At 41.3% G+C, this 18,508-nt stretch overlaps 2 protein-coding genes across 3 annotated transcripts in view; one reads left to right on the forward strand and one right to left on the reverse strand.

Moving 5' to 3' along the window:
- The window catches only part of kcnk3a (potassium channel, subfamily K, member 3a), a 41,625-nt gene extending 32,157 nt beyond the window's left edge, over positions 1 to 9,468 (reverse strand). Inside the window, exon 1 of the mRNA XM_074615288.1 lies at positions 9,005 to 9,468. Within this exon, the coding sequence (XP_074471389.1) occupies positions 9,005 to 9,287 (283 nt within the window). The 5' untranslated portion in view covers positions 9,288 to 9,468. The remainder of the gene's footprint in view (positions 1 to 9,004) is intronic.
- The window catches only part of enpp1 (ectonucleotide pyrophosphatase/phosphodiesterase 1), a 260,930-nt gene that overhangs the window by 196,211 nt on the left and 46,211 nt on the right, over positions 1 to 18,508 (forward strand). The gene's annotated exons all lie outside the window — the stretch shown is intronic.

The raw sequence follows: 18,508 nt of genomic DNA on the forward strand, positions 1-18,508 counted from the left end.
TGCAAACAGCTTTATGTCACATAACATCTCAGTGTGTCTGCATGACGAGAGAGGAGGGCACGACGCTGGGTTATGCAAGGTGGTTTTATGCAAGCACCAGGGAGAGTTACAGTTACCTTATCTCCCAAATCACTTAAAACACAGCAGCAGCTACGCAGCAGCAGCTAGGGATCAATTCCTCCCCAATTCAATTAAACTGTAAACTGAAACGGCTCTGGCTGATTATAGACCATTAATTCACAATTGAAACAGAGATCCAGCAGGCTGCGTGAAGCATTTGCAAGTTATTTTTTTTACAGTTTTTGAGTTAAATACTGAGATTTGAGAGGTGTCACTGAGAGCGCAGCTGATATTAATATTAATATTATGAATTGGTCTTCATCATGGAGCAACATAACAAACTGCAAAGGAAACTTAAAGGTGTTATAATATTTTTTTTAAAAACAATAGCAATACATGCACAGAGCTTTTACAAAGGTGCCAAATATTAGTATGGCTTTACCTGAAAAAGTTATTATGATTGTGAATTAGTCACGGGTCCAAAATGAATGTTTTGTTTACATCTGTGGAACACATCTGACGTTTGGTTCCCACTTCTAACGAGGCTTGTGAGCCGACAGTAAAACAACGTTGGTATCTCTGGTATCTCGCTTTGAAGCCTCGAGTTCAGCATTTTGGCCGTCACCTTCTTGGTTTTTTTGCAACAAGAAGTGACACAAGAGGGTGGAGCTAAGTACAACTGAATAACATTTTTAGGCGACCAATTAGCTTTCATGAACTGAAAACACTATGAAAGAGTTAAAGTTGTAAGACCTAAAGCATCCCCTGCTTTATGGTCTATTTGACTCTAAATGGGACCATAATTTACTAAATGAACATCATGCTGTATTGAAGAAGACTTGAAACTAGTGATTGAGACCATAAACTCATGTTTACAATGTTTACTGAGGTAATAAATCAAGTGAGAAGTAGACTCATTTTCTCATAGACGTCTATACAATCAGACTTCTTTTTGCAACCAGAGGAGTCGCCCCCTGCTGGCTGTTAGAGAGAATGCAAGTTTAAAGCATTGGCTTCACTTTCCAGACCCCGGAGGTTGGCCACTGATTTAGGCACAGTGTTGCTTTGGTAACGCTAGCATGGCAACATGCTCACAATGACAATGCTAACATGCTTAAAGGTATAATGGTGAGCACGTTTACCATCGTACTTCACAAAAATGTATATAAGCATCTCTATCGTGTCACTACTGATCACCAATATATGCTTAACATCTGTATATTTATTTGTATTGTTGCCATGCCGACGCTCCACCGCCTCCCCTCAGTCTGCCTGGTGATGACGGGAGCCCGTGTGGAATAGCTGGTATAAGAGTTATATTCTTTGTGCACTCAACCACTTACTGCGCTAACCTCTTAAGCTGACTGAATAATAATGATGATACCAATGTAAGTAATTACCATTAATAATTCAAGATCTGACCTCTAATTATGCACCGGGCAAATGAAAATGCATTCACACGCCTGGTGCCAAATCAAAGTAGAAAATAGATAAAATGATCAGATATTTTATTCATAGTGAGTCCACATATAGAAACATTAGGTGCACTGACCCAGAGAGGATTCGCTGCTCTCTTTTTCAGCGACATCCTGCTTCACATTCACACGCTAATGTGCTTCCAGCATTACATCAACTACTGATGATGCACTGCTGCTGCTAAACCAGAGCTGGAAGGGCCTCGGCTCTCTGATCCAAGCCACTTTTAATGTGATGGAGGAGCGCTGCCTGCAAACCAACCAGCAGATTTCCCCCTCACACACACAGCTTTACCACCGACTGGATGCTCTCTGTTGGGATTACAGCGACTCGTACAGACTGCATGCCCTGAATGCATCTGTGTTCCCTTCCTCTCTCTACAATTACAGAGTCACAGACTACAAACGATGAGCTCTTCTATCGAAAGCACTGAGCTCATGTCTGCCGAAATCTGTAACATCAACAAAAACTATTTAACAAGAGGTGATTCACAATAATAAGAAATCCAGGATGGAATTTTCTTTTTTTAACTACAACCATATGGTGACTTTAAAGGGTCCTATCTAAAAAAAGGTTTTGTTTATGAGCGTAAGAGGAAGGTTAATGACTTCAGAGATTAGATATTAGACAAGAAGTCAGAAGTCAAAATGAAATCTTTTGCAAGATTCATTCTTCACAACTTTAAAGAACTAGATCAGTTAGTAGTTAAAGGAAAGCCATAATTATAATATATATTGGGGAGGACACACATCCCCCTCAAAAACCACCTCAATATATTGATAAATTAACAAATAGATAAATGTTTGCTATGCTACAACATGTAACCACGCGCCGCTATCTGAAATAATCATTAGAAAATGCAATCATAAATAAACTAGGGCTGTCAAAGTTATAATAACGCTTTAATCACACATGTTTTTATCTGTTCAAAATGTTCCTTAAAGGGAGATTTGTCAAGTATTTAATACTCTTATCAACATGGGAGTGGACAAATATGCTGCTTTATGCAAATATATGTGTATATTTATTATTGGAAATCAATTAACAACACAAAACAATGACAGATATTGTCCAGAAACCCTCACAGGTACTGCATTTAGCATAAGAAAATATGCTCAAATAATAACATGGCAAACTGCAGCCCAACAGGCAACAACAGCTTGTGACCCCCAAAACTGCATGTGATTATCATAAAGTGGGCATGTCTGTAAAGGGGAGACTCGTGGGTACCCATAGAACCCATTTTCATTCACACATCTGGAGGTCAGAGGTCAAGGGACCCCTTTGAAAATGGACATGCCAGTTCTTCCTCGCTGAAATTTGGCGTAACTTCGTAGCGTTATTTAACCTCCTTCACAACAAGCTGGTATGACATGGTGGTTTGGTACCAATGGATTCTTTAGGTTTTCTAGTTTTGTATGATACCAGTAACTTCACTCTAGCTTTTGAGATCACTACAACCTCCGAAAGATCGATTGTGTCAATGAGTTAAAGAATATAGTGACGAATTTGCGTTATTATAGCCTTAACTTTGATTTATCAATTGTTGTTGTTTTCATATAGTATGTAATAAGAAAGTATAAATCCCAAAATAGTCCATGAAATAAGGCATATTCCAACAACATTATTCATTGTTTATGTTCAACATTAATTATTATAAGTTATTCTCTGACGGATATCGCTGTTTGTTGTGTGTAGAGGTGCGTGTGTGTATAGTAATATGGCTGGTTTTCCTATTCAAGATGATATAAGGTGATGTGCAAAGGCAGTAAAAAGTGGTCAGGAACATTCATTTATGCATAAATTTGATTTATAGACTATAGACTGTGAATTGTGTCACGATGGATTGTCATTTTTTAAAAATGGGTCTCCATAAAACAGAGTCTGGGAAACGCTGCTCTACGTGGTCTAGATGACCTTGAACTGCAGCCTGGGCGGGCGATGACGTGGCAATGACAAGACGTGCACCCTGGAGATGGGTGACTGTGTTTGTACCCACGAGGAGAGACTTTTATCCACTCCCGCTTCCTCACTCAATCTCATTTAATTTTCCCCTTGTGATGTTTCTCCCTTCACCCCAACCTCCCCCGCACCCCCCCCTACACTTGGTGTGTAAATGGACACCGTGCCCTCCGCTTCCCCTTTCCTCTGTGGAAAGTGATGACTGATTGCTGATTGCGGCGTCTCCTCCCTTCTTCACTTATGTTAAATTATTAGTAGAGCGTGCTGCAGCCAGATCTTGTCATGTGTCCGCTTTGTTTCCACTGGCTGTGCAGAAATATGAAAAGTGTATATTTATTCATAGCTTCCCAGGAAATGCTGTGCTCTCGTATCGACAGCATACGTGTTGTATGAAATTCAGACTGACTTGTTGCCTCTTTTACTTGATTTTTCATACATCTTCTGTGGCACGCTGGTCCTTTGGGGATGTCCTGTGTTGGATCTGAATGTCCTAATTTTCAAAGCATATGACAGGAAATAAGAGGATCACGTCTATTCTTGTATTGGTTGGTGACATAAATAGATTTAGCCTCTTCTTTCATCATCAGAAAATGTTCAATAAACCACAGCTTCAAAATAAAAGACAAATTAAAGATGTATTGTGGCTCAGCGTTTACAGCGAGTCGTGGCTGCGTGATATATTGTGCGGTACAGTATCTACAGTGTTAATGTTGTGTGCCAGGAGGCCAGCGGAACAGCGAAGGGGTCTGGTGTTGTCATTAATACTTAATGGCAGGCTGAAACACGCCAATCACTGTGTTTGCAGCAGCCTCTGGGCTCACAATTACAGAATGCGGTTACAGACACCCGGGGTTGGGTTAGTGTGCAATTAGTCGCCTGCATCTGATAGGGTTACAAAGTCACAGGTCACCGCTGTGACAACTGCCCCGGTCACTAAACACAGCAGGACGACTCAGATAAGGAGGCGGTGATAAGGACGGCTTCTTAAGAAAAAGAAGATGTTAAAGCCAGACTGTGTGACTTCTATAAGAATAAAAAACACAATCTCCCTCTTGCAGATGAAAAGTTGAAATTATAAACAATAAAAAGCAACATTTCTCAACTCAAAACAATCAAGTGTTTTGCCGCTACAGCCTCACTTGGTCTGGTATGACCAGTAGCTTATGGTTGCTAATGCTAATGCTTTATGACTTGTGCTCCTGTTACACTGTGTTTTAGTACGTCACAGATCAACGTATCCTCATACAACGGTTCATATGATATCGTAGGAAAAGTTGTTCCTCATTTTTCACGTGTTTTCCTAAAATGTGCAGCAACCCTTCAGCTTGTTACATGCATACAGTCTTTTCAAAATAAACTTCCGTCTTCATAGGAAACAACTTGGTGGTTAGGTTTATGGCCCTGACACACCGGGCCAGTTTGGGTCGGCCTAGTTTTGCGGTGTGTCCCGCACCGTCTGCTCTAGTCTGCCCTGAGTTTTTTTGGCAGATTCAGCATGTTGAATCGGCGGCGGCACCCGTCGGTGAGAGAAATCACTCTGATTGGCTGTACAGCTTAAGTGAATCAGTGCACGAGAAGAGAAACGGAAGTGAGGAAAGCAAGCCAACGAGTAAAGTCAAGAGGAAAAACACAGAAGGCTCTCCTCATTTTTCATCTTCATCTCATCTGATCATTCCAACACACAGATATTTTCACAGCGACATCTGGAATGAAGCTAAGTGATGAGTGAGAGTGGTGTGAAAGTGGTCGGCAAACGCTGCTTTGCTTCATGTACGTATCATAACAACAGCTTTTATATCCGCCGTTTATATCATCTTTTTGAATGATGAATACCGACTACCGCCGTCTGCTAGTGTGGAGAGTTATTTCATCTCACACAGGCGCAGAATGTTCGTGGTAGTGGGCCTTTGGCTGTCATCTTTGCGGTGTGTTCGAGTGCAACTTTTTGGCCAAGACAAAGGCAACGTGAGGCAACGCAAATGGTGGCATTCGTCGCCGCTGGTTCTTGGATGTCGGGTTGGTGTGTCTGGGGCTTTAGGCAACAGAACTATGTAGTTAGGTTGAGGAAAAGGTTGTGGTTTGGGTTAAATAACTCCAGAAGTGGTGTAACTTAAGTACGGAAGTTACGTGACAAATAAATCAATGTTGACTTCTGGTTTCACACGGGGTACGAACAGCGGTCTTCTGGGCAAAAGTCCGCTGTTTTTTGACCCACCAATCCACCCCGACCTCCTCCCTACATGGTGTTTGTCGCTCTTTATACTTCCTGGTTCACGATTACGTGGATTTAATGGGATATATACGAATTACAGTGTATCATCAGTATAGCTGAGAATGATATATGAGAACAGCCTGTCCTGTTACACTGTGTTTTAGCACGTCACAGACAAACATGATTTCTTCAAAGCAACTGATTTAAGAGAAATTAAAGCAAATACAATGCCTGTAATTTACCACTTGTGACCACAGATGTCGCTGTTGTGCAAAAGTTATATCGAGCTGCTTTAAAGGCCTCAAAAGTGACAAATTCTGAGACAAAGGTAAACAATGTATCCTTTTCTTTTTTCATCTTTCAATAATTAAAATGCCAGACTAACTTGAGCCTGGAGTTGTAGCTGTACGCAGAGTGTTGTTGAAATTAAATAAGATCATTGTGAAGGCTGTGTGATAAAGTGGGTAAAGAGCTGGGGGGCCTCGTGGTGTTGCGAGGCCTTTTGGAGCAAGGATAATGAGTAAGAGCACAACAACAGAAGAGGCAAATGAATGTCTCATAACTCAAGTTTCCCGGAGCATCGTCTCTAAAAACAACCTTCAGTTATGTGAGCAGCAGAATTTCATATTTGGAGAGAAGCTCGTCCTTAACAGTCCTTCACTTTACTGCTGCACATTTGACTTTGAAGCGACCCCCCTTCCTTCTCAATGCAATTCAATAAAATGCTGAAGAACAAAATGACAACCTGTTTGTCTGGTTGGGTTTAAATAAAGGTCTCATCTGTTCTGTGTTAACACGGCGGTATAATGGAGCTTTAAGCTGCCGACAACACCTCGTGCTGATGTGAAAAACTTCACTCAGATTATGTAAGATGATCTTCTCATTACTGGTATTTTTAATCTTCTTTGCTGTCACTATGAATCATATAATAATACTGTAAATGAGAAGTTTAAAAAGACTTTATGTTAAATCTTTTTATGTTATAAAATAAAATTGTAGGGGATTTATGGTGCACCTGTTGTACTTAATACTGAGTTATGACATTGTATGGTATTACCTCCATCAGTGGTATCATTATAACATATCATATTGTGTTATAAACCTATAAGCATGCTTTCTATGTCTTCAGCTGCTGTACTTAAGTAAGTATCTGACATACTTGTACTTTATTTGAGTATTTCCTTTTCATTCTACTTTACTTCTACACTTTTCATACATTTTGATTCATTTATCTGACAGCTACAGGTGCTGGTTTCTCTGCAGGTTTTGCACACAAAACACATGATGATCTTATCAAATAAGATGCATAGTTATAGATTAAAGTACAAAGTATATAAAACTGCAAGTTAATGAACTAAAACAGCAAAATGCTGCACATGAAGTAGCATTAAAATAGTGATATATAATGAAGCAGATGGGGATTTGTGCACCAAGTTTCACCTGTTGTAGGCTGCTTAATACTGACTTTATAAATAATATGACATTTTATGGTATTACCTCCAACTGTGGTATCACTATAGCATATAATATTGTGTTATTAACCTATAAGCAAGTTTTCTAAGCTACTTGTACTTTGAGTATTTCCTTTTCATTCTACTTTACTTCTACACTTTTCATACATTTTGATTCATTTATCTGACAGCTACAGGTGCTGATGATTTCTCTGCAGGTTTTGCACAAAAAACATACGATGATCTTATAGAATAAGATGCATTGTTATAGATTAAAGTATATATAAAACTGCAAGGTAACAAACTACAACAGCAAAATACTACACATGATGTACCATTAAAACTATATAATATATATAAAACACTCAATGAAGCCATTTTTTCTGCATTGTACTCTGCATAAGTACTATTATTTTGTATATTTTGCTAATATAATGTTTTTTCAATGAAGGACCTTTACTTGTAATGGAGTATTTTATATTGCAGTATTGCTACTTTTACTTTAGTAAATATCTAATAATCAAAGTATTTATCTGAATGAAGCAGATGGGGATTTGTGCACCACTTTTCACCTGTTGTAGGCTGCTTAATACTGACTTTATGAATAATATGACATTATATGGTATTACCTCCATCTGTGGTATCACTATAACATATCATACTGTGTTATTAACCTATAAGCAAGTTTTCTATGTCTTCATCTTCTGTACTGCAGTAAGTATCTGCAGGTACTATATTTGAGTATTTCCATTTCTACTTTATACTTCTCTACTTTTTATACATTTTGATAGATTTATCTGACAGCTACAGGTGCTGGTTTCTCTGCAGATTATACACACAAAACATATAATGATCTTATATTATAACATGCATTGTTAAAGATTAAAGTACACAGTGTACTGTATATAACTGCAAGTAAACAAACTACAACAGCAAAATGCTATAATGAAGTAGCATTAAACAATATATGATATAATAACAAAACACTCACTGCTGCCATTTTTCTACTTTATGAGTACTTTTATTTTGATATATTTTTGCTCATAGGCTACTACCTTTTCAATGCATGACTTTTACTTGTAATGGAGTATTTTATATTGCAGTATTATTACTTTTACTTTAGTAAATATCTAATAATTAAAGTATTTACCTGGATGAAGCAGATTGGGATTTGTGCACCACTTTTCACCTGTTGTGGGCTGCTACATACTGAGTTATGTACCTATAATCATGTTTTCTATGTCTTCATCTTCAGTACTGCAGTATCTGAGGTACTTTATTTGAGTATTTCCATTCCTACTTATACTTGTTATAGATTAAACTACACAGTATATAAAAATGAAGTGAAGTAGCATTAAAACAATATAATATATAATAAGAAAACTAAAAAAATTTTCTGCATTATGAGTACTTTTATTTTGATATTTAAAGTAGCTGATAATGCCTTTTCAATGCATGACCTTGACCTGTCATGGAGTATTTTATATTGCAGTACTGCTACTTTTACTTGAGTGAATATCTGATAATTAAGAAAGTATTTATCTGAATGAAGCAGATGGGGATTTGTGCACCACTGTTCACCTGTTAGGCTGCTTAATACTGAGTTTATTATTGGAATAGTAATATAATGTTCCTACAGGTGTTTATCTTAAATGTTTGTGGTATTTAGTCTTGCAAGCATGCTTGGCTGACCTACAGGTTATTTCTTATGGGTTTAACAGTCATGCATCTTGCCTCAAATTAAACAGAAACCAACATATAACCCAACATATCAACTTTTTTTTTTCTGTCGCAGTAGAATAAAAGTTGCCAGTCATGATCAGTCAGTGTCTCTCTCTCTTACCTATGGTGGTGATCACAGTGATGGCGAAGTAGAAGGAGCCTGCAAACTTCCACTGCACGCCTGCTTTGTGGGGCTTCAGCTCCAGCACCACCTTCTCCAGCTGGTCGAAGTGCTTCGCGGACAGGTTGAAGGTTTGCAGCAGCTCTTCTCTCCGCAGGTCCAGCGCACTCCTCTGGCTCGTCTCCTCCCGAGACTCCAGCGCGTCGAAGATCGCAGCTCCGACTATCAGGTAGGTGAAGGTGCAGATGATGAGCGCGAGGGTCCGCACGTTCTGCCTCTTCATGGTGTGTGTGTGTGTGTGTGTGTGCGCGCGTGTGTGTGTGTGCGCGCGTGCGTGTGTGTGTGTGTGTGTGGTCAGGAGGACGCTCTGGAGGACGGAGAGCTCGGCTGGCTCCTCATGACTGAATGCTGCTGCTGCTCTGACGGAGCGGAGAGACTCTCTGATACTTTATGATCCGAGGAGCTGTTCATTCAGCACCACGCCTACCTGCTCCATCTACTCCACCTCCTCCCTCCCTCCCTCCCTCCCTCCATCACCATCACCTCCACCCTCCTCCCTCCATCACATCACCTCCTCCCTCCTCTCTTCAGCACCACGCCTCCTCCTCCTCCCTCCACCTCCTTTACCTCCCTCCTCCCTCCATCACCATCACCTCCTCCCTTTATCCTCTATCCCTCCTCCCTCCATCACCTCCCTCCTCCCTCCACCATCACCTCCTCCCTCCATCACCTCCTCCCTCCTCACTTCAGCACCACGCCTCCTCCTCCTCCCTCCACCTCCTTTACCTCCCTCCATCACCTCTCTCCTCCCTCCATCATCACCTCCTTCCTCCATCACCTCCTCCCTCCATCACCTCCTCCCTCCATCACCATCACCTCCCTCCTCTCTCCATCACCTACTCTCTCCTCCTCCCCCCCTCCATCACCTCCCTTCTCCCTCCATCACCTCCTCCCTCCGTCCATCACCTCCCTCCTCCCTCCATCACCATCACCTCCTCCCTCCTCCCTTCAGCACCACGCCTCCTCCTCCTCCCTCCACCTCCTTTACCTCCCTCCTCCCTCCATCACCATCACCTCCTCCCTTTATCCTCTATCCCTCCTCCCTCCATCACCTCCCTCCTCCCTCCACCATCACCTCCTCCCTCCATCACCTCCTCCCTCCTCACTTCAGCACCACGCCTCCTCCTCCTCCCTCCACCTCCTTTACCTCCCTCCATCACCTCCCTCCTCCCTCCATCACCTCTCTCCTCCCTCCATCATCACCTCCTTCCTCCATCACCTCCTCCCTCCATCACCTCCTCCCTCCATCACCATCACCTCCCTCCTCTCTCCATCACCTCCTCTCTCCTCCTCCCCCCCTCCATCACCTCCCTTCTCCCTCCATCACCTCCTCCCTCCGTCCATCACCTCCCTCCTCCCTCCATCACCTCCCTTGTCCCTCCATCACCTCCTCCCTCCGTCCATCACCTCCCTCCTCCCTCCATCACCTCCCTTCTCCCTCCATCACCTCCTCCCTCCGTCCATCACCTCCCTTCTCCCTCCATCACCTCCCTCCCTCCTTCCTCCATCACCTCCCTCCCTCCTCCCTCCTCCCTCCATCACCTCCCTCCTCCTTCCATCACCTCCTCCCTCCCTCCATCACCTCCCTCCTCCCTCCTCCCTCCCTCCATCACCTCCCTCCTCCATCCATCACCTCCTCCCTCCCTCCATCACCTCCTCCCTCCATCGCCTCCTCCTTCCATCACCTCCCTCCTCCCTCCTCCCTCCTCCCTCCCTCCCTCCATCACCTCCCTCCCTCCATCATCTCCCTCCTCCCTCCATCACCTCCTCCTTACTGTACTTGCTGTTGAGTATTTCCATTTTTGGAGGCAACATTAAAATAATAAGAACGTTAAGACCAATAGAAAAATAAAAAGGATTTAAAAAAGGCAACTCTCAATGCAACATACATTATTAAACATACATTTTGTTTGTTTTCTATATTTTAAACATTATTTCTATATATTCTGAGCTCCATCCCTACTTTTAAAAACTAAATACAAATGTATTTTATTATACAACTATCAAAAAGCAAAAAATGAGGTTAAAAGCTACTAAAAGTTGAGAAACCCTTCTGCACTGTAACATAAGAAAAGCTGAAACAATTAGTAGAGTTCAGTTCAGCTGTATTGTCCCACTGGGGGAAATCAGTCAAGCAGTCCATATAAAAACAAAACATAACAATACAAGATCTAATTAAAAATAACTTTCCCATTATTAATCAGTTCATCTGTAACTATTTTGATAATCAATGAATCATTTAAGTCATTATTCATGCCAAATATTCTCCTGTTACAGCTTCTCAAACCTGAGTATTTGCTCTTTTCCTCTGTTTAATATAATTATTTATTATAAAACAAGCCATTTTAAGGTATTACCTTGAGCTTTAGGACATTGTGATGGATTTTTATCTCTATTTTCTGACTAAAACTTGGCCAAAAAAGTATCACATAGCAGGAAGGTCACTTTTTAGTGGATATAACATAAACTTTTTGGAGTATAAATCCTATAAATTCCTTTGAGACTAGACTGTATATGTGGGACTACACAGCAGCTTTGTTTTGGTGACCACTGAGCTAGTCGAGCGGAGCAGCTGGGGGTAGAAAACCCCGTTCTTCATTCACATTCACTGCTGTGAGAAGGTTTTTTTGTTTGTTCTCTCAAATGAAAGGAAACTTCTCCGTCTATGAGTGATGCTCTGAACATGACTCACCACTACATTTCTACAGAATCCAGCTGTTACTTTGGCTCCGAGGAAGTCTCAAATGTCCGCTCTTTGACCTCGTCTTTTCCCTCGTGCACCACTGAGGCAATACCAGAAGCCATTCCTCAAACTTTAGTAAAAAAAACAAAAAAAACTCCAAACCTTGTTAAAATATTGTATGTTTATGTGTGTTGTATGTGTGGAGTGAGTTTAATGTGTGTTTAAGCTGAAACAGAAACACGTGATGATGATGATTTGACGCAGAGAGACAAAATGTCAAGTGAAAGTCTAACTGGGGCCAAATTTTGATGACCTTCAGTGTCACTGGTTTCCAGTCGGTGGTTCCCTGATGTGTTGTGCGACAGTGGGAGACGGAGACGCTGTTTGGCACAGACGCTTTGATGACGTCAAGGCAATCCCAATCAGATTTCATGTTTTTTTATTCCCTCATTATTGCTAAACAAACGGGGTCACAGACATTTTCATAGTTTTGTTGTTGCTCCACTGAAACGTCAGATTTCATGGGTAATAAAATGTTTTTATTTTCTACTTCTGAGTGATATTTTCATCTACATCCTTACTACCTATCTATAACCGTACCTCTACCAACCTGTGATAGAAATCTCACCTGCTCTATTTTGGATTGAGAGATCCTGGCCAATCTTTCCAATCGTTCCACACTGTGATCCCGGCCCCAAAAATAGCTCTGGCTTCAATAACCAGGTCAGTCAAGTCAACTGTGACTGAGCCTGCGTAAATCCTCCCTTCACTAACGGGAGTGCTTCAAGGCCTCAGCCCCACGATCAATACATCAATTAATCCATGACACTTTGATCAAAAAGGTGGCCTTTCATAAAATGCTCTTTGGAAGGTAAAGAGGGCGTTTATAAATAGCATCTATAGCATGATGGACGTATGAAGAGATCTGGGTACAGCGTCGGAGGCGGGGCCGCCGTTAATTCCTCTGAGAGTTGCTCGGTGACGCATGAAGACAAAAAAAGTTCAACTTCAGAGTATAAAGGACCCAGATCTTCCAGCGATCTCCTGCATCCATTGGGCTTGTAACAGATACAGCCTGAGCAACACAACCTCCTCTCCATGCCAAATAGATAGAGCCAGAGCAACACAACCTCCTCTCCACGCCAACCAGATAGAGCTAGAGCAACACAATGTCTTCTCCACACCAAATAGATAGAGCCAGAGCAACACGACCTCCTCTCCATGCCAAATCGATAGAGCCAGAGCAACACAACCTTCTCTCCACACCAAATAACTAGAGCCAGAGCAACATGACCTCCTCTCCACGCCAACCAGATAGAGCTAGAGCAACACAATGTCTTCTCCACACCAAATAGATAGAGCCAGAGCAACACGACCTCCTCTCCATACCAAATCGATAGAGCCAGAGTAACACAACCTTCTCTCCACACCAAATAACTAGAGCCAGAGCAACATGACCTCCTCTCCACGCCAAACAGATAGAGCCAGAGCAACACAATCTCCTCTCCCGCCAAAACAGATAGAGCAAGAGCAATACGACCTTCTCTCCACACCAAATACATAGAGCTAGAGCAACACAATGTCCTCTCCATGCCAAAACAGATAGAGCATGAACAACACAACCTCATTTCCACGCCTAAACAGATAGAGCCAGAGCAACACGACCTCTCCACGCCAAAACAGATAAGGCCAGAGCAACAGGACCTCATCTCCACGCCTAAACAGATAGAGCCAGAGCAACATGACCTCCTCTCCATGCCAAAACAGATAGAGCCAGAGCAACACGACCTCCTCTCCACCATGGAACCTAGAGAGAGGATCAGATTTTAGTTTTTAGGTCACAGCTGCTTGGTAATGTAAACGTATGTTTCCCATGGCAGTAAGCCCATTTGGACTGAATTAAATTGATAGAGAGGCTAAATCTCCTCTCTGTGTGAAAGTAGTAACAACAGTTCAAAAATATATATTGATGTGTGAATTAATCAAACGAAAAAAAAACGACTCCAGAGTGTAAAGGTTCTTAAGAGGTATTATTCTCATGAGAAACAAGTCACCCATTGCCGAGGTGGTCAAAGACAAAGGAGGAAGCTCTTTAAAGAGGAAACTGTTGGTGCTCTGTTTTGTGTTTCTCATGTTGGTTCTGTGTCTGAAAAAAAAGTGTTGGTCTCAGCTGTAGAGTCCTGCAGACCTTCGGGGCTTCTGCTGCAGGCCGCTCTGATTCTATGACTGCGTGATCACCGATACATCCTCATGAGCGTGAGCCCTTCCTGCAGCCACTGACCCATCACACAAAATTTTCCGGTGGCAGGTTCTGACCCCACGGCGGTTTTAAGCATGGGGATCCAGCCTGGACCCTCATTACTGTGATTCTTAAGAGGCTGCGAAGTCCACACGGAAGCTTTGATGTACTTTGAACCTCGTGGGTGTTCAGATTGGAAACCTCCAAAAAGTTCACCGCTGCATAACTAAAGTTCCCGATGGTGAGAATCCTCCGAGGGGATGAAAAAAATAATAAATAAGTATTGATTTTATAGTTGTTTTATTCATGCTCTGGTGCTTTAAAATAGGTGCCTGAAAACTAAACATTAATTTTTAATGGCTAAAGACTGCACGCTGTAAATCACGTGACTCAGCATTTACTCATTTTAAACCCCTTTGCTATAGTTATTTGAGACTTTTCATCTGAGACCACACAAGTGAAGAAAACAGGAAGACCCAGCAGACATAATGAAGTGTCATTGTGTGTTTGTTGTGCGTCTCTAAGCTGATGATTCATCGCCTCTCACATGAACAGGCCTTCGGTTTCATGACGTACTGTTCTGAAATGTGTCCTCTGCGATTTGCAAAGACATTCAGGTAATAAAGCATTCAGCGGAACACGTTAAAGAGGAGAAACAATAGATAGAGGCAGGTCACCGGGCTGGTCTAACTGAGCTGGAAGAAAAAGGTGAAAATATGCAGGTGTTTCCACAAATAATATAAATTCTCCTCTGCTGAATAATTCAGCATCTTTGAACCGATCACTGACGACTGATTCGTCCTTTTGTGACATGTTCTGTCAATCAGAAATACTAATGTAATATAAATTGTGACAGTTGCTCTTATATAAAAGCATGAAGAAAGGTAAGAAAATAGAAATAAAGGAGTATGTAACATGTACATTTTGTACATAATGCTACAAAATATAACAGAATATATGTAGAGAAATATAAACAAAAATAAGAATAAGAAATTAGAAATATGTACAAATATGTGCATCATATACAACATATAACCACAAGTAGGGCTGTCAAAGTTAAAGCGATAATAACGCATTAACGCAATTTCGGAGGTTGTAGCGGGCTTTTAAAGCTAGAGTGAAGATACTGGTATTATATGAAACTACAAAAAACCTAATGAATTCATTGGTATCAACCATGTCATACTAGCTTGTCATGAAGGAGGCTAAATAACGCTCCAAACTTACACTAAATTTTGGCGAGGAAAAACTATCATGGACATTTTCAAAGGGGTCCCTTGACCTCTGACCTCCAGATATGTGAATGTAAATGGGTTCTATGGGTACCCACGAGTCTCCCCTTTACAGACATGCCCACTTTATGATAATCACATGCAGTTTGGGGCAAGTCATAGTCAAGTCAGCACACTGACACACTGACAGCTGTTGTTGCCTGTTGGGCTGCAGTTTGTCATGTTATGATTTGAGCATATGTTTTATGCTAAATGCAGTACCTGTGAGGGTTTCTGGACAATATCTGTCATTGTTTTGTGTTGTTAATTGATTTCTAATAATAAATATATACATAAATTTTTGCATAAAGCAGCATATTTGTCCACTCCCATGTTGACAAGAGTATTAAATACTTGACAAATCTCCTTTAAAGGAACATTTTGAAGAGATAAAAACTTGAAAAATGCGATTAACTATGGACGATCATGCAATTCAATATTTTAATCAATTGACAACCCTAACTACAAGTAAAATCCATACCTCCTGTAGAAATAATGCACATTGAGTCTGAGACCCTCCAGGGGAAAATAACTCCTACCATATGTGTACATGTACACACAGATGTACACAGAGTTTTATGTTATGTCTTGCACGTATTGGTGGAGCTTTGGGGTGTTTAAGGCTGGCTAAACATTACTGGAGCATATTACATAATGCCATGATATGAGGACATCATTAAGGCAATGCACAGGGAGACAGGGGCCGTCCAAAAGCCCCCCTCATAACCCCCCCACCCCCAACCAATCTGCACCCCGCCTCCTCCATACCAGCAAAGCATCCTGGGAGGGGTGCCCTTCAGCTGCCTACATCTCATTACACGAGGTTCAACGTGGCCTGCAGATTCCCGCTGACATTCAATTAAAGTCTTTCATTTCGCCATCATTTGCTCTGCATCCACGACTCCGCCGCTGTCTCCTGCTGTCGTTTGATAATTATTCTAAACATCCTTCCAATTAGAGGAGAATCTATTTTCTAGCTTCGCCCTCCCCAGTGAGTGAGATACACCTGCTCTTCAGGACGAGAGGACGGCAGACGGTGACGTACTGTAATGTAGATGTTACCGGTAAAGTGAAGCGGTATAACCAGACTTGTCAGAAGGTTCTGGTTCACGAGTCTTCACCTTTAACCTGAAGACCTTTGGATATTTGGTTCTGGTTGAGTTTGGCCTCTGGATCATGTGACTCTGGGTCAAACCTAAAATCATTAAGCGTGAAATTGGCTAATTTCAGAATTGATTATCTTTATCTGAGAGGTTACAAATCTGTCTAATTAGGAAAATGATTGACTTGTCAGACTATGGATGCTTAACATCACAGACACAGTATCACAGTCCCGATTCCATACTGTTCCAAACATACTTTATTTACTAATCGTAGTTGCCAATTATATTGTGTCAACATCCCACGACTCCGAGGACACACTTGTTTTCCATACAGTTAGAAGAACACGTCTATACTTCTAACCTGTCTGTCTCAGTCTCTGTCATCCCGGCTGCCTCCCTTAACGCCATCCACTCTAATCAACACTGTCACATGGCTGTTGTGATATTACGTAACACTTGTCTCTCTATATGAATATTTCAGCAGTGATTACCCGCCCTGTCACCAGCTTTTCTTCCATATAGATCCACAATAGACATTGACAGCATGACCCTCATTAAACCTAAAGTGAGAAAGGTTGCGTATTGTGTTAGCTCTGAGCAATCGATTTAGCTCCACATGGATCAATGGCACTTTAAAAATACCAGGGACACATTTATAAGTCAGGAGTTTTCAAGACTCTTGATATTTTGAATTCAAAATCTAATATAGCTCAATTTAATAAAAAAAAAGAAAAAAAAAGCAGGATGGAGTGAGTGACAACCTTTTCACCATCTCATACCGAGGTTGCAGCGTTTGATCGGCGGCCCTCCTGTAATATTGATGGGTGCTAATGATTGAGAGGGTAAATTCGGGGGCTCTTGCTGCAGTCGGGCGTCCCGCTGAGTGACACATCATGACACACATGATAATGAGACACTTAACAGCTCCTTAGATCTCCAGCTGAGCTTCCCGTGGACTGGACATGAGACCGTCTGTCTGTCTGTCTGTCTGTGAGTGTCTCTCAGGTTATTATCTTTCAAACTAACAGAAATGTTTTTGTTCTTGTTTTGATGTCCCCTCAGACATTTATTGTTAAGAGGTTATCAACACAGTTTATGTAAGATTTTACATTAATTAAGGTAATAACAGACCTTTTTTTTGTCCTTTAACCACAAGGTCGAAGTGTCCTTGAACGAGACATTGAACCCTAAACTGCGCGTCACAGCAGCCCGCTGCTAGTCAATGTTTAGGATTCGTTAAATGCAGAGGTCAAATTTCATGTATGTATGTATATGACGATTGTAATAAAGGTAAAAGGTCCCATATTATGCTCATTTTCAGGATCAAACTTGTATGTTGTGTTTCTACTAGAATATTTTCACATGCTGTAATGTTCAAAACGCTGTCCTAAATGCTGTGTTTTAGCGCATTTTGACAGAATTGCGACAAAATTGTGTCAAAATTGTGTCAAAATTGCAACAGAATTGCGTTGCTAGGCAACAGCTTGGGTCCATGTGTACTTCCTGTCAGCTGATGACATTCACATACACTGCAACCAGGAATAAACTGGGACACATTTAGAATGTTTACGTTCAAATCTGTGTAAAGGGTCAAAATATTGTATATTTGTGACATCACAAATGGACAGAAATCCTGACAGCTTGTTCAAATGCAGAGTTTCTGAATGCGGGCTGTGTGTATTTCCCTGTTGATTCAGCATTTTGATACTTTCACAATATTTATAAAGGACTTAAGCCTGCTTTATAATTAAAAAAAATTTGAAATCTCACTTTTTTATAATATGGGACCTTTAAGTTTAAGTAAGTGATGACCACTGGTGGTGGATTCTGGGGCTCCAACCCTGAATGTCTCTCAAAAGCCCCAGTTATGGGGAGATATATAGTACATACATTTCTGGTCCCACCACCATATATATATATATATATATACATACAGTTTAACTTGACATGATCTCCAAAGGAACAACTTTATTAAAATGAAAAAAGAGGGTGTTTTCAACATTGTGCTGAACTTCCGAAAACTGTACAGTCAGCTGTGTCACTGCTCGTTTCCACATTTTCTGTAAGATATTCAATCATCCTCCCTCTGTGGTAGCTTCCTGTAAACGATGACAACACATCTTTCTCTTAAATCCAACAGAAAACATC

The sequence above is a fragment of the Sebastes fasciatus genome, chromosome 18 (genome assembly GCF_043250625.1).
Source record: "Sebastes fasciatus isolate fSebFas1 chromosome 18, fSebFas1.pri, whole genome shotgun sequence".
Taxonomy (NCBI): Eukaryota; Metazoa; Chordata; class Actinopteri; order Perciformes; family Sebastidae; genus Sebastes; species Sebastes fasciatus.